Source organism: Rhinichthys klamathensis, unplaced genomic scaffold (genome assembly GCF_029890125.1).
Source record: "Rhinichthys klamathensis goyatoka isolate OS25496 unplaced genomic scaffold, OSU_Roscu_1.1 h1tg000045l_1, whole genome shotgun sequence".
Classification (NCBI taxonomy): domain Eukaryota; kingdom Metazoa; phylum Chordata; class Actinopteri; order Cypriniformes; family Leuciscidae; genus Rhinichthys; species Rhinichthys klamathensis.
The window spans coordinates 1,154,349-1,180,638 of NW_026606592.1; the positions used below are offsets into that span (position 1 = coordinate 1,154,349).

Genomic DNA, 26,290 nt, shown 5'->3' on the forward strand with positions numbered 1-26,290 from the left:
TGAAGCCCCTCCTTCTGAAAAGCATAATGTGTTCTGCTTGGTCGGCTGGAGCAGTGTGTTGTGATTGGTCAGTGTTTGGGAAATGTCCCGCCCCTTACCATAACCTTACCATAACTAACTCAACCAGGCCCCGCCCCTTTATTCTGCGTATGAATTATTTAAATGAGGAATATTGTGACGTGTTCGTTCCCGAAAGAAAACTCGAGACTACAATGGAGGCGTTTCAGGAGTTCAGAAACACTGACACTCATAGAGAAGAACTCTAATAGACTTTTTCATGCTCAAACAGCAACATTACACACTAAAGAAAGCTGAACGTAAAGAAGGTCCCCTTTAATTATCCATCTGAGCTGACTTTGAGGTTGGTGACATGGATCAGGTGATCTTACCTACAGAGTAGCTCTGTGACACGCTGGCGCCCAGGTCAGAGGTCGTGCCGGAGGATAAACTGGGCTTGACTTCATCCAGGCCTGTGTTTAATGCAGGGAGACTGTACTCACTCGCCTGCAGATCAAGAAGATCGAGATCATGTCAACATCGCTCAGCCTGCCAGCCTTTATCATGTTACTGACAGACATTCAAATCAAACTAAAAACTCACGCAACTCTAGGCGTCTTTTCTTTCAATATTATTATGCCTTTTTATTTTTATTTGTTTGTTTATTCTGTATATATATATTATTACTCATAAATTGGTCATTTACGTAAACCCTAATCATAAATATTGGTATGAAATATGGGTATGAAACCATATCTCCAGACCAGAATATCAGTGACTTTAGGTTGGTCTCTTTTCACGTGGGCCAGAAATTAACAACAACTATTATAAACCGATTAAAAAAAAAAAAAAAAAAACACCCCAAAAAATGTAACTGCATAGCAATGACCAGTATTAATACTATTTATATATAAAGTCAATAATATATTTAATTAGCTTTTATTTATATATATATATATATATATATATATATATATATATATATATATATATATATATATATTATTAGTATTTTCTTTATTTTTTTCAGTTTTAAATATTACTATTTAGGTAAAAAAAAAAAAAAAAATATTGGTTTTAGTTTTAGTATTTATTTCCACACTCTAAAAAATGCTGGGTTGTTTCAACCCAAATTTGGGTCAAATATGGACAAACCCAAATTTTGGGTTAAAAATGTAATTTAAAATTTTAACCCAACTTCAACTTTCACTTTCAACTTTAAATTTTTTAATTACATTTTTAACCCAACATTTGGGTTTGTTCATATTTGACCCAAGTTTGGGTTGAAACAACCCAGCATTTTTTAGAGTGCAGTTAGTAATTTTAGTGCTCCAACTAAAACTTATTTCAGTCGTTTGACAAGGCAGCATTTCTAATTTTTCATCTAATATTTATATTTTAATTATATAAATAACTTTATTTCAGTTGACAAAAATCTCACAGCATCCTAGAATATTTCTTAGCGTCTTATAAAATAGGGGATGAAATAATTTTGCTACAACAAGCTGTCTTTAGAGACTAAAAATGATGATATATGTTGTTGTTATAAATTTAAACTAAGGCCTTACTAGTTCACCTTGTATAAATACGATAATTTCTAAATCACTTATAGTTGCAAAGCCTTCAGAAATGACATTGATAAGATTTATGATTTCCACAACCCCCTTCCATTACAGACATGCTCCTCAGACCGTGTCAGCAGATGGGGGGGATTTTTTTCTTAAACTCTTTTGTTATTTAATGAGATGAGACTTCCGGCGTCTGCATGTTGAGAATGTCTGTCCAAAGTAAATGTGTGTGTGTGTCACAGGGGAGGCCCCTGACCCCAGCCATGTCTGTCTCTATCACAGATAAACTCTAATTGTGGGCTACAACTGTTCGTGGCTGATGTTGGGCTCTTTTCGGTGGAGGTCGTGGAGCAGAACAGGGCTTTTCTCATGCAGATGGAGGGGAGAGTGAAAAGGACGAGCACATGGCTGGCAGAAGTGTGGGAGGAGAGCCTGTCACATTTAGCATCTCCAGAATGGCTTTTTAATGCCCCTAAACACATCCAAAACACTGGCTCTGTTCCAAAACCTATGAGCTGCCTATGTAGACAGTGTTTTAGACATCATAGGCAAGCTCTGGAAAGCGGAGGCTTCTTCAAAAAGGCATTCTTTGGGGCGAATTCGAAGGCGATACCATACTAATGCTGTGCAATGAGCTCAGTGAAATATAGTATAGATATATATTTATATTTTGCAACATGAAAATAAGCTATTTTCTGTGAATGTGAGAGAATTCCGATTCATTTGTCACTAGGTAAATAACCAAAGCATTACAAAGTGCAGTAAATGTTTAAACTAGACAAGACAAAACAAGCATAATTTATGAATATAATTAATTAAAATAATATGATAAGAAATAATATTCTTAAAAAACAGGCAGTTTTTTGTACAGCAGGTGCACTGTAAAAAATGATATGATCAACAATGTTTTTACATTGGTCTAAGTAACAACATATGTTTTTACATCGCTTTAACTCATCAAAGTAAGTTAAGCAATTAAGTATTAATAAGTAAAGCAAAACTTTAATAAGTTATACAAGATTCAACTCATTTTTTTAAGTCAGTGTAATGTAATTTAAGTTGAAATGACTTAAAAATCCAAGTTGATTGTACTTAAAAATTTAAGACAGCAACTTTTTTTTTTACTGAAAAATATTGCAATACTGCAAAATATTCTTTCAAATAAATATACATGTGATTCAAGACACATTTCGCTTTCGTAATGAAAAAACTGTATTCAACAACAACAACAAATCTGCAATACCCACGGAGAGTTAAAGAAACAACAACACTGAATCGAGTTATGTGTGTGTTTTGTTTGATACATTAAATTAGTCGATTGTAGAGTGATCCATCCATCTTTAAAAGACAGCGAACTGAGTACAGCAAGGCTTAGTTTGGGAACAAAGCCACTAATACTAAAGGCCCGGCATAGAGAGAAAGAGAATAGAACGGTCGTCTGGTTTAGGGATTGCGAAGGAGAAAAAAAAAAGGTCTATGAAGGGAGAAAATAGTCTGATTAATATTGCTTTAAATTAAAACTGATTTTTCTAGAGCGTTCCGTTCGTCCATTTTTCCTTCAAAGGCTTTCCGTGTTTCCTTCGTCTTTTTTTCCTCCTTTTTAATACCCTCTTTGACGGCCTTTGTGATTGCGAGTCATTTCCAATTCATTTCGGTATTGATCTTGCAGTGAAAATCAGTTTTGTAATTAGCTGCAAATTAGGCCTTCTTCTGGAGGTGAGTGCTGTCGGCCTGATTAATCGCTGGAGTAATGTCTCCCGATCGCACCCAAATTAAAATCAACTCAATTAGGCTGTTCCCTTTGCTTTATGGCTCCGACTCGCTCTTTCGGGGAGAGAAATTAATCGTCACTTGTTGTTTAGTAGTCTAATGAAAGTAAATAAAGGTTATCCATTATAATAAATCCAACACTTTTAATACGAAATTGTACATAAAGGGTTTCATATGGTGCTGTTTGGATGTGTGTGTGTGTGTGTTAATTGCAGCTTTTGTAAACAGGAACCTTACAGGAAATGACATCATTGCTCATGTTGTCTATGGCCAGAGTGTGGGTGGTAGCTCATCTCATGTTGTTTTTCCTAAGAATGTATTTTTATTTTCATCCGAAAATCAATAAACCGAGGGAGTCCTGCTATTTGATCCTCACTGCAACGCTAGCAATTTACTGATAAACAATTATTTACACACACACACACACACACACACAACCAGACATATATGAACAACTAACATAGAATTGGGATTTTTTTAATAGGGGTTTATCCTGAAGAATAGTATTGGGAGCATCCCTAAAATACTGTAGTATGCTATTAGTATCTGATTCCCATCACTGTACTGTATTTTTGGTAGGTCTAAATGTCGGTATGTTTGGTTGCAGGCGCGCACAGAGAGACAGAAGGTAACGTCACTCACCTGCTCCGGTTTGACGTGTTCAGAAGTGGGAAAGACGTCTGGGAACGCCGGCCTCTCGAACACTCGGTCCAGAGCTTCTAACTGCTGCTGGGTGAAGGCATCGGCTCGCAGATGTTTCCTCAGGCTCTCCACACTGCCCTGAGAATCACTGCTCTGCGCTGAACCCTCAGAACCATCTACAGACACCCAAAAACAGCTTTCTACTCGTCTGGCCTGAGAGAGCAACATTCGACAACAACAGAATATCCCAGAATCGAATGGCCAAATGAGAGAAGGTAACACAGTTCAGGTTGTTTGAGGTTTCCTCATACGAAAGCAAGCTACACTGTATTTCCGTGCTTCATTGTTTTGCTCAAGTAGATTAAACACAAGATAATGTGCAACTTATATTTTTGCTGAAGGACTTATGTTCTTCCACACAAAACTTGCGTTATTTGACTGTAGGTATGTTGCGGAAGTGAGGCTGGAATGGCTCGTTTCCGCAGTCTTTCTTTTAGGAGACAATAACTCATCTTTAAAACTTTGCAGAGCTTTTGCATTCACAAACAGCTGTATTACACACTGCATGAAGGTATTCGAAAAAGCATAATGGGGAATTTGAAATGCTCTTTTTAGCTCTGAAATCTGCTCTTGGGAGTAAACAACATATCTGTGCATGTATCATGCAGAGTTTAGATGGTCATAACTGGAGATGTATATCATTTACACAGACATAGAGAGGTTAGACTAGTCTAACAATGAGGCTATGCTTTCAAAATTGGCCTACTAAATGCAATTTTTAGGCATCAGCATGTCTTAAATTTAGGGCTGGGCAACGATTAATCGCGATTAATCGCATCCTAAATAAAAGTGTGTTTACATAATATATGTGTGTGTAGTGTGTATAATTATTTTGTATATATAAATACACACACATGCATGTATATATTTAAGAAAAATGTGTTATTAATATATCAAATATAAATTATATACGTGCAAATATTTCTTAAATATATACATGCATGTGTGTGTATTTATATATACAAAATAATTATACACAGTGCACACACATATATTATGTAAACACAAACTTTTATTTTGGATGCGATTAATCGCGATTAATCGTTGCCCAGCCCTACTTAAATTATTAAATTCATTTAAATCTGCATTTAACCATGAATATTTATGTAATATACAAAAAGTGAAGTTAAAATTGGAAAATGTTTCTAGATCATAATCTGTTAAAAGGGAAATAGATAAATGTTAAAACTCAAGCATCACATAATGTGAAGCTGTTTGTGCATTTATGTCAGTTAATCTGATTTTATGGTTTGTGTCCATCAAGTAAATCAACTGGGATTAAGTACCTTTCATTTCTAAAATATTTAGTTAATTTATTATATATTAATAGGCATTACTACATGGTTATTTAATATATAAATCATTTTTCCAGGCAAAAAAAAAAAAGTTGATTTATTTTGCATGAGGAAATCTTTGGTCATTTCACACATCCTATATTATCTGTATTGCACTGCATTGGATGCTCATCTCTCCCGTTTCTCCAGGCGTGTGCAAGGCTGATTTGATTTCGCCTAAACCTCTGTTCTCTGAACCTGACAAACACACACCTGAAGAAAACCTCTGCCGTTTTGTTCAATCTCTTTACCGGTTAAACAACGCTCCACAAACACAGCACTTTCTCTTGGTTTTCCTCTGACCTGATTACCCTTGTGCTGAGTAAAAGACTCGCTCACACCTTCCTCTCTCTCTCTCTTTCACCCTGCCAACCTGCTTTAGAGCTCCTTTAAATATCTTCACATCCCGCCTTCTCTGGAAAGTCGTGTCTCCCTTACAAATCTGTCACTCTGCATTCGCAGCATATTATGTTCCCAGTGCGGCCCACAGGCACCGTGATGTATGACACACTCGGCCCGTATTGATTGACCCGACTTAGAGAGAGAGTGGATGAAGAGTTAGAGAGATGACCTGAGAAAAAGAATATTATGTTTATAATAAAGTATTATTTAAAGGGATAGTTCACTTTGAAATGAATTTTTAGTATGTTTTAGCTTACCTCAAGGGCATCCAAGATGTAGGTGTCTTTGTTTCCGCAGTAGTTTCAATTTTGATATTTTTAGGTCAAACCGTTCTTGTCTGTCAGTCATATAATGCAGGTCTATGGTCACCACCTCAAAGAGCATGCACAGAGAAGTCCAAATTAAACATGATTTAATGACTCGTAAATGTAAGTACACATTGATGGCCTAAGACACGAAACGAGCGGTTTGTGTGAGAAAACGAACAGTATTTATATCGTTTTTACCTCTTGTAAACACAGCCACGTCCAAGTGATCTGAGGGCGCCGGCGCTTCGGTCTGCGCGTTACAAGAGGTAAAAACGATATAAATACTGTTCGTTTTCTCACACAAACCGCTTGTTTCGTGTCGTAGGCCATCTTACATTTACGAGTCATTAAATCATGTTTAATTTGGACTTCTCTGTGCATGCTCTTTGAGGTGGTGACCATAGACCTGCATTATATGACTGACAGACAAGAACGGTTTGACCTAAAAATATCAAAATTGAAACTACTGCGGAAACAAAGACACCTACATCTTGGATGCCCTTGAGGTAAGCTAAAACATACCAAAAATTCATTTCAAAGTGAACTATCCCTTTAATAATATAGTTGTTCCACCGCATCCAAGTGCTCTATTGGACTGAGATCTGGTGACTGTGGAGGGTGTTTGAGTTTTGTCATGTTCAAGAAACCAGTTTGAGATGATTTGAGCTTTGTGATATGTGCGTTATCCTGCAATGCTCAGGTCCGCTGTGGTGTTTAAACGATGCTCAGTTGTTCTAAGAGACCCAAAGTGTGCCAAGAAAATATCCCTCACAGCAGTTGACCGTTCATACAAGGCAGGATCCATGCTTTCATGTTGTTTACACATCTGAATGTTGCAGCAGAAACTGAGACTCATCAGACCAACGGTTTTCCAGTATACTGTCCAGTTTTGGAGAGCGTGTGTGAGTTGTGACCAAGTTTTCTGTTCTCAGCTGACAGGACCATCGGTGTGTTTTCTGCTGCTGTAGCCCGTTTACTTCAAAGTCGGACGTGTTGTGTGTTCTGCATACCTCGGTTGTAACGTGTGGTTATTTGAGTTACTGCTGCCTTTCTATCAGTTGAACCAGTCTGGTCATTCTCCTCTGGCATTAACAAGGCATTTTCGCTCACAGAACTTTCGCTCACTGGATATTTTCTCTTTTTTCGGACGATTCACCCTAGAGATGATTGTGTGTGGAAATCCCAGTAGATCAGTAGTTTCTGAAATACTCAGACCAGCCCGTCTGATACCAACAACCACGCCACGTTCAAAGTCTCTTAAATCACATTTCTTCCCCATTCTGATGCTCAGTTTGAACTTCAGCAGATCATCTTGACCATGTCTACATGCTGCCATGTGATTGGCTGATTAATGAACAGTTAACAGGTGTACCTAATAAAGTGGCCGTTGTATTTATTTTTTATATTGTCTGTCACAACTATTGCCTGCTTTTCTTTATAAAGACAATTTACAAAGAAATTGTTTGGTATTTTTAGACAATCTCTCAGTCCTGTGAGCCATAGGCAAAGAAAAACAGAAGGTTGCACCCAAATGGGGGAATATCATTGAACGTTTTTATGTAAAGATCCTTTTTTTCTGTTTTATAGCCTGGTTTCCTCAAGAATCAGTGAGAAGAGAGATGAGGGGATAAATGCAGAGGGGATGAAAGTGAAAGAGAGAGGGATAGATGGATGGATGGAGTGATAGAGGCTCAGGCTGGAATGAAGTCTTGATGAGTATCCTGTCCTAGCTCATCGTGTCTGTAATACTCTTCTTGATCGCACATTTTTCACTGCCGCTGAATTCAATTGATCAATCATGTCTGTCTGATGGCACCATTTCAGCTGGTTATTACCACTGCGCTTGTCACGGTGACCTTTTCTTTCAGCACAGCACGGTTTTACACACACACACACACACACTGGACACTTGCTCGGTGTGTGTGTGTATCCCAGTAGATTTTTTCTGAAGCTTGCAAAACTACAATGCTACAATTTTATGAATGGTTGCTGAATGGTATTAAGGTTAGGTTATTAAGGGGTTCTGAGTAGTTGTTTAGTACGTTGCTAGGGTGTTTTGAATTTGCTGCTGGGGTGTAATTTTGCTATTTCTATGGTGTTATGGGTGCTTGTTAACTTTTTGCTATGTGATTGCTAGGGTATTTAGTTACATTGCATTGCTATATACAATTGAGTGTGTGATCTAGGCGGTTGTTAGGGCATTGCTTTGCTGTTGCTAGGGTGTTCAGGGTAGTTTTTACCTGATGCTATGTTGTTGCTAGGGTATTTTGTAGGAAATGCATTACTGTGTGATTGATTGGGTGATCTAGGTGATTGTTAGGCGTTGCTATGCTGTTGCTAGGGTGTAATGTTGTTTATAGGGTGTTCTGGTGGTTGTTTACCTGTTGGTATGTGATTGCTAGGGTATTTAGTGGACATTGCTTGCTTGATTAGGTGATCTAGGGAGTTGTTAGGGTGTTGCTATGGTGTTGCTAGGGTGTTCTAAATAGTTGCTAGGGCATTATGTCATTTATACTGTAGGGTGTTCTGGGTGTTTCTTTACCTCTTGCTATGTGATTGCTAGGGTATTTAGTAGGCAATGCATTGCTATACAATTGATTAGGTGATCTAGGCGGTTAGGGTGTTGCTATGCAGTTGCTAGGGTGTTCTGAATAGTTGCTAGGGCGTTGTTATGTCGTTTATATGGTGTTCTGGGTGGTTGTTTACCTGTTGCTATGTGATTGCTAGGGTATTTAGTGGGCAATGCATTGCTATATGATTGATAAGGTGATCTAGGTAATTGTTAGGGCGTTGCTATGCTGTTGCTATGGAGTTCTGAATAGTTTCTAGGCCGTTGCTATGCCATTTGTAGGGTGTTCTGGGTGGTTGTTAACATGTTACAATTTGATTGCTATGGAATTTCGTGGTTGATGATTGACTGGGTGATCTAGGTGGTTGTTAGGGCATTGCTAAACTGTTGCTAGGGTGTTTTTCGTGGTTGCTATAATATTTAATTTTGTTTATAGAGGGTTCCAGGTGTTTGCAAAGACAGTTGCTAAAGCGTTCAGGATATTTTTTTATAGTATCTCACTAACTGAAAACAAGAGACACAACTTCAGTTCTATGAGCAATAGCAATAGTGATGTTTGACTTGGCCATGTGTTTTTCCCACTTCAGCCTGTTAAAGCTGCATGTTTCTGAGCAGGCGCTCTGTTTGGACGGCTCCCATGGGGGTCCTTGAGGTGGAGTGGGTATTTGCTGTATCGGCGCAGGGGCAAATGAAGTCATTAATTAGTTGCCATTAGGGAGCCTGGGCCACAAACCTGATCAATACAACTGCATTTATCATTCACTCCTGTGACAACAGCTTCCCACTCACTGGATGAGCAACACACACATGTGCGCCCATTACTGCTCTGCATGTCTGTGGCGTTTGGCAGGAGCAATGAACGTAACGCTTCAACTGCTTAGAGAAAATCAACTACTGAATCCACGCATGACTCTAACTGTGACCAGGAAACCAACATCATTATATTACAGCTGAATCTAAAGAACTGAATCAATATATGGGGGCAAAATGAGACGTTTTAGGTCTGTAAAAATATTTCAAATCTAGTTTGTCCACATAGGCAGAAGTGCAAATGAGATTTCATATGACTTTAGAATCATTTTAATATAGCATGCATGTCATATTATTGACTACTTTTAAAGGGGTGGTATAATGCCCTTTTCACAAGATGTAAAATAAGTCTTTGATGTCCCCAGAGTGTGTGTGTGAAGTTTTAGCTCAAAATAACCCACAGATATTTTCATATAGCAGGTTAAAATTGTCACTTTTTGAGGGTGAGCAAAAACGCACCGTTTGTATGTGTGTCCCTTTAAAGGTGCTCTATGTAACTTTTCTACTAAAATGAATCCTTTTTTTATTGCCTGTGTGTGAAGGGGTTGTAATCACACATTAAAATAATCCACTTGTCGAGGTTTGCTATTACCTCTGAAGGCCAGTATTCCTATTTCTATGTGAAGTCTCCGGGTCGGATTTACCGTGAAATCCAACGGATGTGACGTGCACGCGCTCTCCCGAGCCTCTCTCCTTATATACAGTCTATTGTAGACGGTCAGGGAGTTACGTCCGGTTAAAGGCGCACGTTTTTCGGCTTATACCTCAGTCAATCTTTGATCAATATTCCCAAGACTCTAATCGTTCGTAGTGCTGGACGGGGCCTTTCGAACGAGCCCACCCCCGAGGTCCAACTCGCCCGGCTCCCCGAGTTATAGCCGTTCGAAATCGGGGGTCCCAGCGAACGGCGATCCGGTAGGGGGCATCCCCGAGGCCCGCCACTCTAGCGTTCGGGCAAGGGTTCCCCTGGGACCTCCTCCCCCTAATTTGAGCTCTCTGGGTCTTTGCGTTCCAGAGATACGAGCGATTTTCTTCTGAGATCGTGACGTCACCGGCGTCCGCAATTTTGCAGCGCGCCCGATGGTTTTCTGCTAATATCTCCGCGAAAACACCACCAAAAACTATGGAACTTATTAGGGCTGTAGTCAACCAAAGAAATCCTTAGTCGACCAAAGTCCTGTCCTGCGCAACGATTAGTCGACAAAAAAAAAAAAAAAAAAAAAAGACGCGATGTTTTGATTGAACATTTTTTAACAATTGTCATAGAGCATTTATAAAACAACAACGAAAAAACATCAAAAATACATAAAACTATAATAATAATAATAAAATTCTTTGAAAATTAAGTGATTTTTTTTAACTGCAAAGTGAGGAGCTCTGTCCTAGGTCTATAGTGACAGTCACAATCGCGCACCTGACCACACCACACGCTACAAAAAATATAACTGCTATCTGCCACATAATGAAACATCCTAACAAAAGCTCTCGTTTACAGGCTGTATATTGTTCTTTACTTGTCTTTCAAAGCTATGGGTTAACTTTTGTCCAGCCGATCTAGGAGTTTTAAAACAAACACACACAAAAACCCAAAGAGCCTAAAAAACAATCCTAATAATAATAGGCTGTATTGTAGGACCGCATATAGGTTTATTTTCGTTTTGTTACATTATTTAGGCTATTTTCAAATGCGTCAAGTGTACAAATAAAAACAAAAACATATCAAGAAAACACAATCTATTGAGTCAGCATGATAAAGCCGTTAAAGGGACTGCTCACGTCTTTTGCGCGCTCAAGTTCGATTTCAAATGTAGGCGCGCGGTGTGCGGGCTCATGATGGAAGCAACGCGGTCGCGGTGCGACGCGCTCTTTTTTTTCCAAGTGCGTCCACGCCGCATCGAGATAAAAACATAGTGTATAAAAACATAAAAACCGAAACAAGTAGCGTTCTAATTGAATGAATACAGCTAAACTACTACCTATATCCCTTACTGAGCACGAAGCAGCAGCGCAGCCGGCCACAGGTGCGAACCGAGTGTTCTGTGTGTGTGCGCTAAACTGTGGCGCTGTTACAAAATAGCCTAAATTAAAGCATTTAAAGTTGGGGATAAACCATAGGCTAATTATATTTAGAATACAGTAATATATAACTGCTTGTAAAAGAATAAATATCAAGGAGTAAATCATTGAACATTTCTTTCTATTGGTAAAAAAAAGGAAAAAAAATGCAACTGGTCGACCAATAAGAATGTCAGTCGACCAAGACGGCATCGACCGATTAGTCGACTAAACGACTAAAGTTGACAGCCCTAGAACTTATATGGTTCTTTTCAGCTCGACTAGATGGTCCCAAGGAGCTCGGTGCTCGCCGAATCCGTCTAGTATTCGCCGAGATATTTGCGTAATAGACGGTATTGTCTATGAGTTCGAGCACGAGCGCTCTTGTAAAATTTGGTTGCAATCTGAAACATCACCACTAGAGGCCGCTAAAAGTTACATAGAGCACCTTTAAATGCAAATGAGCTGCAGCTCCCGGCACAGGGGGCGGAGCTTCAAGAGCTTGTGTCCTTTTACCTCACACAGACATGCACTGAAAATTTCAAAAACGTTTAGCCCTTTATGTTCAAACCGGAGTCAGATAAAGATGGAGAGACTCAAGAAGAAGTGACAATATTTCTGAATGGTTAGTTGATGAATTTATGTAGCTGATGTGTAGTTATCTTCTAGTCATTGATAGACATATTCTGTCATGATAATCTATAAATCACATTCCTGGGGGAGGGGTTTATGTAAATTTTAGGGTTTGTGATGTCACTAACTCGGGAGGAAGCTCGTGTAGTCCCTATCAGCCGTTTGTAGTCCTTAAAAAAGCGATTTCTTTAAAAGCAAATATCTCCCTTTGCTTTGAACTTTGAGCGTCGTAACTTTGCAGATGTTGTTTATGCTCAAACAGCAACATTACACACTAACTACAGTTAGAAAAGTGAAATCATAATCAACCACCCCTTTAAGATACTTGAGTTCAGTCTCTATTATGGCGATATATAACACATGCACATTTGCAACAACATGCAATGGGTGAGTTTTTTACAAAGCAATTTACTATTGCTTTACTCTCTCCACTTTCTTCGGTCTATTAGGTTACCAAAGTTAAGTGTGCAATGCATTTGAGTTTCTTGCTTCTGTCACAAAATGAGACGGTGTTTTCTCCCATTGGTGCTCATGCAATGCTTTCACCTGGAGGCTTTGAGGCGCTTCTGCACAGTTGCGATGTGTGCTGTCCCGCTGCTGTGGTATTGATCTGAGCCTGAGCGGAGCGGATTCCTTCTGACGTGAGTCAGTATTAAGACTGAGGTAACGAGGGAGCCGCTCTATCAGAGCAGATAAGAACTCCATAACACCGCAGGATTCACACCCACAGGGCCTGACCCCATGGGAAAGAGAGAGAAATACTGTGTCTGCACGAGAGATTTTCATTCGTTTCGCTTTAGGACACAAATTTGACACGACTTTTCAAGCGCAGAACCAACACAGTACCAAAACTGTTTATTATTAAAATGATGTGATCAATAAGTTATGACAACATATGTTTTAACATTGCTTTAACTCATCAAAATAAGTTTAGCAAGATTCAACTCATTTTTTAAGTCAGGTTAATGTAATTTGAATTTGAGATGACTTTGTACATTGTAGGTTACTTAAGAATTTAAAGGTGCTCTACGTAACTTTTAGCGGCCTCTAGTGGTGATGTTTCAGATTGCAACCAAATTTTACAAGAGCGCTCGTGCTCGAACTCATAGACAATACCGTCTATTACTCAAATATCTCGGCGAATACTAGATGGATTCGGCGAGCACCGAGCTCGTTGGGACCATCTAGTCGAGCTGAAAAGAACCATATAAGTTCCATAGTTTTTGGTGGTGTTTTCGCGGAGATATTAGCAGAAAACCATCGGGCGCGCTGCAAAATTGCGGACGCCGGTGACGTCACGATCTCAGAAGAAAATCGCTCGTATCTCTGGAACGCAAAGACCCAGAGAGCTCAAATTAGGGGGAGGAGGTCCCAGGGGAACCCTTGCCCGAACGCTAGAGTGGCGGGCCTCGGGGATGCCCCCTACCGGATCGCCGTTCGCTGGGACCCCCGATTTCGAACGGCTATAACTCGGGGAGCCGGGCGAGTTGGACCTCGGGGGTGGGCTCGTTCGAAAGGCCCCGTCCAGCACTACGAACGATTAGAGTCTTGGGAATATTGATCAAAGATTGACTGAGATATAAGCCGAAAAACGTGCGCCTTTAACCCGACGTAACTCCCTGACCGTCTACAATAGACTGTATATAAGGAGAGCGGCTCGGGAGCGCGCATGCACGTCACATCCGTTGGATTTCGCGGTAAATCCGACCCGGAGACTTCACATAGAAATGGGAATACTGGCCTTCAGAGGTAATAGCAAAACCCGACAAGTGGATCATTTTAATGTGTGATTACAACCCCTTCACACACAGGCAATAAAAAAAAGGTTTATTTTAGAAGAAAAGTTCCATATAGCACCTTTAAGGCAGCAACTTTTTTTTTTTTTTTTTTTACAATGTATGAAAGCAAACTAGGGCTGGTACCAATTTGCATACTTATAGACTTGAAGTATGTATTTCCCATATTTTGGCTGTGTAAAAAGAATGTTTGCAGGGATAAAGACACTTTTGTGTACCGTTTGCATTCGCATGTAAGCATCTTGTATTACAATCCATCTAAGGTCAACAACAACAGAAACCATTTTCAAGAAAAATCTCAAGGAAAAATTGCTAATAGCATATGATTGTTGAACATTTCGTAATTGTTATACTTGTGCTGGGATCGTCTGTTTGTTGTAGTGTTTATTTCATGTCGTTGTTTGTCTATTTTGTGTCTATGGTATATTGAGTTTTTGGTTTGTTATGTTGTGCGTTCATGTTATCGGGCCCCCTCCCAATAAGCTTTTAGTAGCTTCTTTGGGGTTCCCTTTCACACGACCTATATATGTCCACTGTTTCTTCTGAAATTGTGTGTAAATGATGATATAATGATGACGTGTGAAATAAACGAAACGAAACGAAATGAAGGTTCAGCCTCAAGTTTACACCTGAAAAAGAAAGTTTTCCTCTTCTTTACTGCTGGCAAACTTGTCTAAATGTATGTAGCTGTGCACTCTTTGAAAATCACCACCGGAAAGGTTATATGATCCAGATCCTTTAGCATGCTGTTTTCAATGTACTATACATTCTAAACAATGCTGGGTTGTTTTAACCCAAATTTGGGTCAAATGTGGACAAACCGAAATGTTGGGTAAAAAATGTAATTTAAAATTTTAACCCAACTTCAACTTTCACTTTCAACTGTACATTTTTTAATTACATTTTTAACCCAACATTTGGGTTTGTCCATATTTGACCCAAATTTGGGTTGAAACAACCCAGCATTTTTTAGAGTGTAACTGGGGCTTGTTCATTTTCATCTTGCATAGTATTTAGGTATTAGATAGATAATATGTGAATTGTACGTCCCCTGGTATAATGCACAGTTGATAGATTTTTTGGTAATAACAGAAATGTTCTGCTTTTGTCACGTTGCATCAAATACATTTAGTGTAGTATGTATAAAAATAAAATACGTATTGTTGTTTTATTATTGTACATATTATAGTATGTCGAAAAATAAAACTAATATACACTTAAAATAGATAATACGGATTAAAAAGAGCAAATTTTGGAAATAACATTAATAATAATACTACAGAAAATTGTAGTGCATGTGTCTATAACCAAGTTTACCATGGTAGTTTACATTAAAATATCAGTTTTCACAGTTATTGTTACAACAATAAAAGTGTGGCAATGTGGTATTATAGGCTTCTATTTGAAGGACATCATGTTAATGTATTACGTTTTACAGTTCTTATGTTTATTTGTTAATATCTCATTTGTACAATTCTCTAGCCTCAAGACTACAGTATATGAAATCCATGCCATCATGTTCATGACAATAATCATTGTGAAGTGGAATTTTACAGCTCAAAATTAAACACGCATTTCCCAGCACAAACACAAGCCAATCAGGTTAATGTTAAAACGCAAGCCCAGTTTAAGCACCAGTGGTGTCTTGGGTTGGCCGGCGTAAAGCTGCTCTCATCTTTTTAATGGTGTGCTCTTATGAGACAGCTGTGGAGGGGGTTCTGGGATGTGTGGATGTTAGATGTTAATTTGTGCCGTAATAGCTTTTCTCGGCGGAATTGCAAATTCTCTTAAATGTCACTTGCAGCTTCGTAGCTCAGACAGCCAGGGTCCGTGTGGATACTAGCGCTCTCTCTCTCTCTCTCTCTCTCTCTCTCTCTCTCTCTGTATCGTGCTACTTTTAATTTGCAGTAATACAGTAGCGCTGTCAGATTAATGGCTGGTGTGACACCTGTGCTCTCTCAGCTCCGCCGTGTACATAACGCGTGTCACAGCACATTATCTCTCTGCTGGGCTGGTAATGGGCCCTGCGTCTGAGGCCGCACTGGAGGAACTGCATACACCGCTGGCCTCTCTTGGCATGCGTACCGCCACAACCGGGGCACAAAAACACACTCCTTATACCACTAGAAGATCTATTATGTTGCTTCTGACAGCGCGCCGTTTAAAATCTCACTGTGGTTTTCTGAGAAAACAGTTGTTTGTGTTTGTGTGGTGTTTTAAGAAACTGTTCAAAGCACCCACAGGATCGACTTTACTTTCTTAATGCACATTCATGCATGTTATCACATTACTGAAGTAAAATGCACTGTAAAAAAATATTTTTTCAAAGTTGTACATAAAACAAAGATTATTGTTTTGCAAGTAAATACTATTTCAGTTTTTCTACTCCCTAGTTTCAAGTTCAATTCAATGTTACTTGACGTTTCTTAAATGATTTACTTATTTTACTATTACTTATTTTGTTTTAGTGTATTTGGAAACAGCAATGCATGTTGACTTTAAAAATGCAGCATTATCTTTCTAAGTACACTGAAACCAAAATGGTGTAGAAACAATTTGGAAACAATTTTTACACAAGAAATTTGGTGTAGAAAAAAATTGCTAGTAAATTTCACAGATAACTACAAAGAAACAGTAAGTAACACATTAAATTAAACATGAAATTGTGAAGTAGTATTTGTTTTGTTTTTTTGTACACCAATAATGTTTCTTTTGTTTACAACTTTGAAAAATTATTTGTCCCCAGTGTATTATGGGATTTAAGATTCTATATTTACTACATTTTGCTACAGGGAATGTATTGTTTTAGAAGCATAGTTAGCAGGCAACTGTGTGTGTGTGTGTGTGTGTGTGTGTGTGTGTGTGTGTGTGTGTGTGTGTGTGTGTGTGTGTGTATGTGTGTGTGGCTGCAGGTTGCTCTGGCAAAGATAAAGTACATTGTGGATTCCAGGTGTCTACAGTCCATGAGCTATGTGTGTGTGTGTGTGTGTGTGTGTGTGTGTGTGCATCACATGACCGTTTGTGAAGTTATACATAACATACACTGCCCTCCACCTCTCCTCTTTCTCTCTCCTCCACCTCTTCATCCCCAGCGCTTAAATCAAGAAAATGGCCACACATCAAGAGGATCATTTGGGCCTGAGAACAACCCCCAAAACAGTCAATCATCTTAAAGAGACTCACACACACACACACAGATCTGAAGTCTCCCATCATTCCTGTTGATGTCACCCCTGCGCCCTTGCAGTGTCTGACAGCAAGAAAACCAATGAACCCCAATGCAACACAATGACTGTGTGTAACGCGCTCTAATCACAAGAACGACTCTTCTATGAGCAGCGGATCACATGGACACTGACTGCCAAACACACCGCATCGGTTACATGTCCAGTTGCACGGTTGGCACACACACACACACAGACCTGCATGCTGCTATCTTTGCTTTGCTTTTTAGGTAATCACCTATTGCCATAGTCATTTATGCCATAAATAATCTCTCTTTAGCTACAGGAAAATGACGTCATGACAACCACGAGAATGAACACGGCACACAAAAACCCTCAGGAGTGAAGAGTGTGTGACGTCAGGGCCAGCGGACAGAGAAACATGTAAGTGCATTTATCTCAAGCAGAGAGATGATCTGAGTCTCACACGCCACTCCAAATCTACACAAACATACGCTTGCACACAAAAATAGTAATCTTTAAACGGATTGGTTTGGCGTACACTACCTCTGTATGTAAGGGCACAAAGATTCTTAGCAGTTCATCTGTGTTTTTGGAGAAAACTATATATATTCTAAAATATTATAGAAAACATTTTATATATACACTACTGTTCAAAACTTTGGGATTGGTAAGATTTAAATTTTTTTTTTTTAAGTCTCTTCTGCTCACCAAGGCTGCATTTCTTTGATCGAAAATACTGTAGTAATTTTGTTAAATATTATTACAATTCAAAATAACTGGTTTCTATGTGAATATGTTTAAAAATGTAATGTATTCCTGTGATCAAAGCTCCAGTCTTCAGTGTCACATGATCCTTCAGAAATCATTCTATATGATGATTTGCTGCTCAAGAAACATTTCTCATTCAATGTTGAAAACAGTTGTGATACATTTTGTTTTTAGGATTTTTTGGTGAATAGAAAGTTTGACAACTGTTTGAACAGTAGTGTATTTTAAAAGTGTATTTTATAAAAAAAGTATTTATACTTTTGGATAAATTCTTCACCATAAAACAAAACAAACTGTTGGTTGCCTGAGTGATTGTTGGCCGGAATAAACTGCAGACATGGCGATAGTTACAGTAAGCGTCGTAGAGAAAGAGGTCGTTGAGCTAAACGTCCCCTGAAGACTGCCGCTCTTGTTTGTTAGTTGGCTACATCATCTTGACATGTAATTACTGAAGCTCTCCTAATCACTGCAGTGCAGATTAATAACAGGGGCTCCTGTGAGGGTCACATGACCACGTCAAAACCCAATCTACACATCCGAGAGAAATCTGCTCGGAAGATCGTATGCCAAATATAAACGCAAAACTGACTGTGAATGCATAATTCAAAAGCACATGGACAGTGCGAGTCATCAGGTACCAGACACTTCTCTTCTCAATAATAATAATAATAAATAAAAAAAGTAGTAATTATTAAACAAGAAAACATATATGAATATTTATGATTGTATACATTTAACAATTACTATTATTATTGTTTTTATTATTGTTGTTGTTAATTAAAGTTGTAATTGTGCTGTTTGCAGCCCTGCATGGCTTCAGAAATATTTAGCATATCCTCCCCCCGAAAAAGGAGAAACCGCAGACTCACCAGCATCTCTTTTCCTCTTTTCTCCATTGGAGCGAGGGATTCCCAGAATGCCGTTGATGGAGTAGGAGCCCACAGGGTCAATGGACGAGCTGGAGACAGGAGGAGACGCTGTACTGGAGACTATAGGAGAGAGAGAGAGAGACGTGTAGAACATCACATCAGAGTCTGCTTACAGGACACAGGTTGATAGCATCTCACTTGCATTTGCTCTGTTTTCCAAGATACACAGTTTCCGTTCAAAAGTTTGAGACCACTAGTGAAAATGTTTTCTAAATGATTGCACTTTTAAGTCAAGTCAAGTCACCTTTATTTATATAGCGCTTTTTACAATACAGATTGGATCAAAGCAGCTTCACAGTGATAACATGAAAATAATACAACAAAGTTTGTTTCTAGAAGAAAATTGCGTCAACGTCCACCTGAAGTAAGGCAGATCAATAATAGTGTTGAATATTAAATGTCCCCAACTAAGCAAGCCAAAAGCCAAGGCAACAGTGGCAAATGTTTCATTACAAATGACACTAAAAACATGACAATTTAAGTGTAAAAATGAACATGAAGCCTGTTTTGCATTAATAGCAGAAACACCTGATGATCATGTTCTCAGCGTGACTTTAGAGCATCTTAACATCTTGAATGGAAATTTGACCATTTACCATTGACACCTAAAATAGTGCAGATTCTTTCATATTTATTTATGTAATGTCATTTAGTCTAAAGTCAAGTCTTGATATTGTGTTTAGGAGGTATTGGTTTGCAACCATAAGCATTTTTAGGTAAAACTAATTTTTAGGCATTAAATCTACAAGATATGCAAAGAAAATAGCTTAGATAGCAAAACAGACTAAGACTATTAGAAATCAATATAGAAAATTCTATATAATGTATACTGTTCAAAGGTTTGTGGTCAATAAGATTGGAATGTTTTTAAAAGAAGTATCTTCTTCTCACAGAGGCTGCATGTATTTGATAAAAAATACAGAGTCATATTGTGCAATAATGTTACAATTTAAAATAGCTGTTTTCTATTTTAATATATGTTAATATGTAATGTATTCCTGTGATAAAAGCTGAATATTTAGCATCATTACTATCACTCTAATATGCTCATTTGCCGCTCAAGAAACATTTATGATTATTATCAATGTTGAAAACAGTTGTGTTGCTTCATATTTGTATTTTTATTATAATAAAATATATAGCCTATTATTTTTAATAATATTATTTATATTTTATTTGATGAATAGACAGTTCAAAAGAACAGCAATGACCTATTTATTGTCAGAAAGTCAAGTTTAAGACAGGTTTAAAGTAGTTTTTGCATTTCACTGCGGTCTCAGACTTTTGCACCCCACTGTATATGATTCAGATATGATTTATATAATGAATAAAAGATTAGCGTGTGTCAGTATTTTCAAACTTAGTAGTAAGAGGGCAAAAGTATTGGAAAAAAATAAGAGGGCATCAGACATTTTTTTCTTTTTTTCTCCAGTTGCAGGTAATATCCCTCTCTGAGGAGAAAGGGTTGGCCCTTGATTTGATTTGGAGGGATGACCTTGTCCAGAAAGGTCCAAAAATGGCCCCTGGAGTTAATGATGTGATCTTACCTATAGTGTGTCCTGGGGTGGAAAGAGACGTCCCATCTGGCGAGGGGTGAAACGGTTGCTGAACCTTTGTCCGAATGATCCTGCACAGTAAATACAGTACATTTACTCACATGAATCTCCAGAGCCAATGCAGTGAGTGTCTCTCTCTCTCTCTGATAATCTCAGATTTACTTTATATATCTCAGCGCAGGGGGGATCCGACAGAACGGATAACCGCAGTCGCTCAGATCCTGTTTACCCGAGTGAGAAGAAGCAGACTCGCTGTAGCTTTAAGGTGAGATATAGCCGAAAGCTCTCTGAGCTCTTTTGCCTTGAGTGATCTCGCAAACAAAGCATGAAATCACAACAATTCACCTCGATAATCGTCCTTACGGCGCTCTCTCTGTGTGCGTGTGGGTCCCGAGGAAAGCCTCAGGCTGGGTTCTAGTGTGGATGAGGTTCTATTGATCTGGACTCTAGGATAAAAAGTTGGGAATTAGCCACATGGGTGCCGGGATGCAAATGGAAAGCTATAAATTATATGTGACAGGAAAGCAATAGTTGCTCAGTGCGGTGTACAAGCTTACGCCAGCATTTGATTCTGTTAATCTGAACGGCACTTTGGGGAAAGGGCCCGCTGTCATGCTCATTTGTAAACTTTAGATCTATTCATCACCGATGGCACCGCTTCTGTTTCAGCACACAGACAAATGCATCGTGTGCATGCAAAAACCATGCTTTTCCTGTGACGTAGCTTTCATTTCATGCCCCATGAAGATTATTGATTGTAAAAATATTTAGAATATACATTGTGACCGCGGATACCATTCAAAGAGCATATATGTTTCCATTAAAACGAGTGTGCTGCTAATATTGATATCTGCTGAAATAAACATCAGCTTTAGGACGTGTCCTCGGGGCTTTGAAATAGAGAGGAAAGAACACGCAGTGACAACATATCGATATTATATTTCATTTCTCTCTTTAAACCCATTGTTTGACCCCCTTGCATGGCCTGGGGAGAATAAATCTGCAGACTTTATCCAGAATCTATGTTTCTCTTATTGAATAAGTCATTTGGAAGAGTGAATTAATGTCTGGGTTGTGTCTGAAAATCCTCTTAAGAAATATTAAAAATGCTTTACGTGTGAATCAATGATATTGAGTGCCGGCGAGGAGGTTTGTATAAGTCCGGCTGTCACTTGTTGGCTGTAGAGACACTTTAGTACATCAGGAACTCTGTAACACTTAATAATGTATGTTAAAGAAAAGTGTTTGGAGTCTGAACATCTTCTCACTGTCAACAGGCTCGGTCTCAGTTTGCACACACACACACACACACACACACACACTGCTTTTTACTTTCATGCAACATTTTTTGCTTTAATGAAGAAAGCAATGAATAAAAAAAGCACAAAAGGTTACGGCCGAAGCTGATTCTCCTCTTGCACGCCACAAACTATTTTCTTTGCAAGTTGCAAGCTTTTGAAGAACTGACTTGAATCCAAATTCCCAAATTATTTGATCTTCTCTCAACGGACTGAGTTTCAGCCTTATTCAGGGATCAATGCATGAGTGTATCAACATATATACTGTTAAATAAAAACAGACTTAAAGATGGAATAAAATGTGTTTCATCAAAGTTCCTTTCAAAGGAGTCGCATTCGCTCGCATTCATATTTTAATTTTCCTCATAAACAAAGACCTGTTTCCTGTTTCAAAATATCCAGACTGAATTCAATTAGATTTTAGAGACGTTTAAGGGCTTCAGTAATTACATTAACGCACATTTTGCATTTATCTCACAAGTTCATGTCAAAAGACATTCAAATGGCCCTTTTTAGGTGACCATGAGGCATGAAATGAATTTTTTTTCCTGCCTTCTCTTCTGTTGTGTGAGGCGCTCTATTCTTTTCCATCGACTCATTAAAATGTAATGCAGAGTCTGGTTTTATGGAAGAGTGAATCTTAACCAAAGTTCAGCGCCTCACTGCTTCTTTTTACCCTTTTGATTTTCCACACAGGTCTAACATACCACCCGAAAACACCAATTTAAGGATGTAAATAGAATCATATTGGATTATGGATTATTTAAACGGCAGATTTCCCATATTGTAGCCTCGGTGGACGTTATCGATCATCATTCCAGTCAAAATTAAAAATAAAACTAAGTTATTTTGAACATTTTCACTCATAGCAGTATTAAAAATGTATTCATTAAGATTTGATTTTCTAGACTATTAATTATGTAAGCATGAGCACATCCTTTAGCCCATATATTTAGTCTCTTAACTGGGTTTTGTGAATGAAAACTGATGAAAAGTTACTTCCAAATGACTGTCTTCTTCTTTGGAAAATAGAAAGGACCGATAAATGACGGCATGAACTCGAATCGAGCAGCTCTGTGTCTCGTTTTCCAGGTCTGATCACCGTTCATTGATCGGTTTTCACTCGGTCAGATGAGATTTGAGAGCTTCAGTCTGTCATTGTTGAGGCAGTTTGGAGCAAAGGGTTGAATTACATCCATAAGACCACCGGCAAAGACACATAACAAACCTCTTTACTGCCAACAAACAGCCTAATATTAACCCAAAACTACTATGTTTATTTTAAAATGACTTCACTCAAAAAAAAAAAAAAAAAATGCTGGGTTGTTTCAACCCCTGTTTGGGTAAAATATGGACAAACCCAACCATTGGTTTCAATATTTTACCAATATTTTAAATTATTGTGTTAGTCCTTATTTGACCCAAACATGAGTTGAAACATCCAGGAATTTTGCAGCATGCCAATTTAGATAAACGTTGTGGAAATAATTGTATATTAAAATAACACTTTTTTACCCCCTTAATGAATGCTGATCAAACTGGGTATAAAAGAGGAAAAGCTGCTCTATTACAGTTTATACTGTTATGTAGGCTATGTTTTTCTTTTTCTTTCCTTTTTTTTTTACATCAATACGTTGAGGGGTGTTAAATGTTAAATTCGTTTTTCATAGAACGTTTCAAATGTCTGCGGTCATTTATATTTTTTTAATTTAAAGGTTTAAAACCATGATTACGAGTTAGTCAAGGTGCGCCAAACAAGCGCTCGCGATGTCGCGTTCACCTGGTAACCATAGCAACCGCTCGTGCACTTTCGGTAGGATCATTATCGGGACACAACACAAGCCTATTGTGAAATAATTTTACTTCAGATTCACACAACAAAAGAATATCACATACATCTTTTGTTTTTGTTAAACATGTCTAAGAGACGCAACATGACTGGCCATCTGAAGTCATTGAGCCAGTGTTATTGTCGGATCTTCTGACCTGTTTATGGAGGAGACGCTGGGAACGGTGTCGTTATCACAGATCCCGTCCGCCAACAGCCTGTCCCGGATCTCCCAGGCGAACATGGTGGGATTCTGTCTTTTATAGTCCGCTATTTTATCCACCACCTTCGGCGTGGCGACTTTGGGTTTGGATCCTCCGATGACTCCGGGCTTGATGCTGCCAGTCTCGTAATATCTGCAGGAACAACTGTAAATCTGACTTTCATAACCTGACCAAACCTAATGACAAAAAACAACAGATGCGTGCTAACAAAGCCATGAAAATGTTTTATCTAAGCTACTTAACACGGCACTAGTAGGAAATTATCATATGATTAGAATACTAATTTAAAAATTTGCGCAGCAGGACATTAAGCAGCCCATCTGTTTTAGTTACTCACTTATTAATCTCAGATAAAAAAAATACATTGAAACGAATTTTACCTATTTTTGCCTGACATTTCAATTTATTATTAAATCCATTATTTAATAAAATAGACAAGCGATGGTTGAACAAACTCATTAGCGTTTGACCTAGAAATAGCCTGAACTAACAAATACATTTGAAAAATTAATTTGATCATTTTAAAGCATTCAAATCAATGGTCAAATAACTTTTTCAGCAGGTGCACATATAGGCCTGAAAGATTTATGAGAACGTTTTTTTTTTTTGTGGACAAAATAATAATAACAGATCTCATAATGATGAGTTTTCAAAGCTCACGAGGCGCTTTAGTTTTTGTTTATACCAAATTGGGGTATAATAATTAGGGAATATGCACACTTTCATGATTCTCAATTCTGTGCTGTTAAAAAAATGCAAATATCCTTACTTTGTTGACAATCATGTGTTTCATGTTCTCAATCTAAAACTATTGCAGCATTTTTGCTAATTCTATATAATTACTATGCATCCAGTGTTTTATGAGCTCATTTCAATTGAGAGACTATGTGAAGCAATTTAATTGTAAATTAGTGACGGCTTGAATACTAACTTGTGACTGGTCACAAAAAATACACGACCTCAACTGATGCGTTGTTGTGAAATGGCTGATTTCTGAGTAAATGTCTCGTGGTCCTGATAGTGTGTACAGGGTCTCACCTGCCCAGGATCTTGCTGACGCAGCCGTGACTGACCCTCAGCTGTCTCGAGATGTCACAGGGTCTGACCCCTTGATGCGCGAGCTCCACGATTCTCTGGCGCACGACGTCAGGTAAAGGCCTTCCGTTGACGAACACCCCGCCCAGCTGGTTCACTCCCCCGTGCCCTATACCGGAGACAACAGCAACAAGCACCCGGAACATAACATTACATACAGGCCGTCGGTGACGCGCGTCACAAGTCCGTCACATTCATCCAATTAACACGCGACGCGTTCGGTGCGGACACGCGCGAGCTATAAACCAGCGTGAAGGTTAACTGCAAGCGAACGCGTTTGTGAGAATGAATTCCCGTCTCTGCTCACATTAAGTTACAGACGCAAACGAATAGCCTATATGCAATGATCTACACTAAACAATCCGCATTATTTCCACAGCGAAAACATGCACAAAACTTATCCTATCATGTAGAATTTTGTATTATTTTGTACTATTATTTCAAACATTAACATGTTTTATGCATAAGTTTAGTTTAGCACATACAAAAAGAGTACTAAACTGTAATTTTACTGTCCCTAAATTCACTATACAGCCTATGTAACACAATGGCGTGAATATAATGACTCTCAGAAACGTTTTTAAGCGTTTCTCAAATAGGGTCGAAAAATTAATGTTTATTTTCTTTTTTTATGGTGATAGGCTACATTAATCTGCTATTCTGGTCGCATGTTCTTGTTGAAACAATACTAGGGTTTGTTACTCGTATAGGTGAGCGATTAAATTACACAAGCATTTATTGTTTTCATTCCCTAGATGTAAATTATTAAACAGTTTTGTTTGATCAAATTACATATTGTTAATCTCTATTAGTTGCTTTAAAAAAACATTACATTTTAATGAAATTAGAAGTGCATATAGCTATAAGCATGTACATTTTATAATAGTTTTTTTTTAAATAATCAATAATATTTTCTACTGTAAAGCGAATGGAATTATCCGAATATCCTCGCAATATTTTTGCTTTTTTATTTCTTGCATTCATTTTTTTGTATATAATAACCATAGTTATATTTTAATTTTCTCATCACACAAATGCACGCATATTTTGATTATTAACCGAGTTCTTTGTTTCTGTTTTATACCATTATATTTATGATGATCTTATTTTTCCTGAAATGCAATATAAGAAGAGTGCAATTTTGTATCCTCCTTTAACCCAGGAGCATAATCATTTCTTCTATAATTGGCCTTTTTTTTGTTGCGTTCATTTGTTTTTGTAAATAATAATCATATACATAACAATACGCACATCGCATATTTTACTTTTAATTTTGATTAGTAACCGAAGTCCTTTATTGTTTCTGTTGTATAGCTACTATTTTAACTATTACGCCAATCTTATTTCTCCTGAAATGCAATATAAGAAGAGTGCAATTTTGATCCCTGTTTAAAATCCAGTAGTCTAATAATTTCTTATTCCAGTGACGATGTTAATTGTCTGAAATGTGAGAAGCATAT

The 26,290-nt window shown here is 38.1% G+C and overlaps 1 protein-coding gene across 2 annotated transcripts in view; it reads right to left on the reverse strand.

Annotated features, from left to right (window-relative positions):
• Positions 1–26,290, reverse strand: part of pax2b (paired box 2b) — a 33,212-nt gene that overhangs the window by 6,465 nt on the left and 457 nt on the right. For both annotated transcript variants that reach the window (XM_056247268.1, XM_056247269.1), the window contains exons 2-7: positions 24,774–24,939; positions 23,670–23,867; positions 20,377–20,456; positions 18,770–18,889; positions 3,978–4,153; positions 390–504 (exon numbers count right to left, since the gene is read on the reverse strand). In XM_056247268.1, the coding sequence (XP_056103243.1) occupies positions 390–504; positions 3,978–4,153; positions 18,770–18,889; positions 20,377–20,456; positions 23,670–23,867; positions 24,774–24,939 (855 nt within the window). The remainder of the gene's footprint in view (positions 1–389; positions 505–3,977; positions 4,154–18,769; positions 18,890–20,376; positions 20,457–23,669; positions 23,868–24,773; positions 24,940–26,290) is intronic.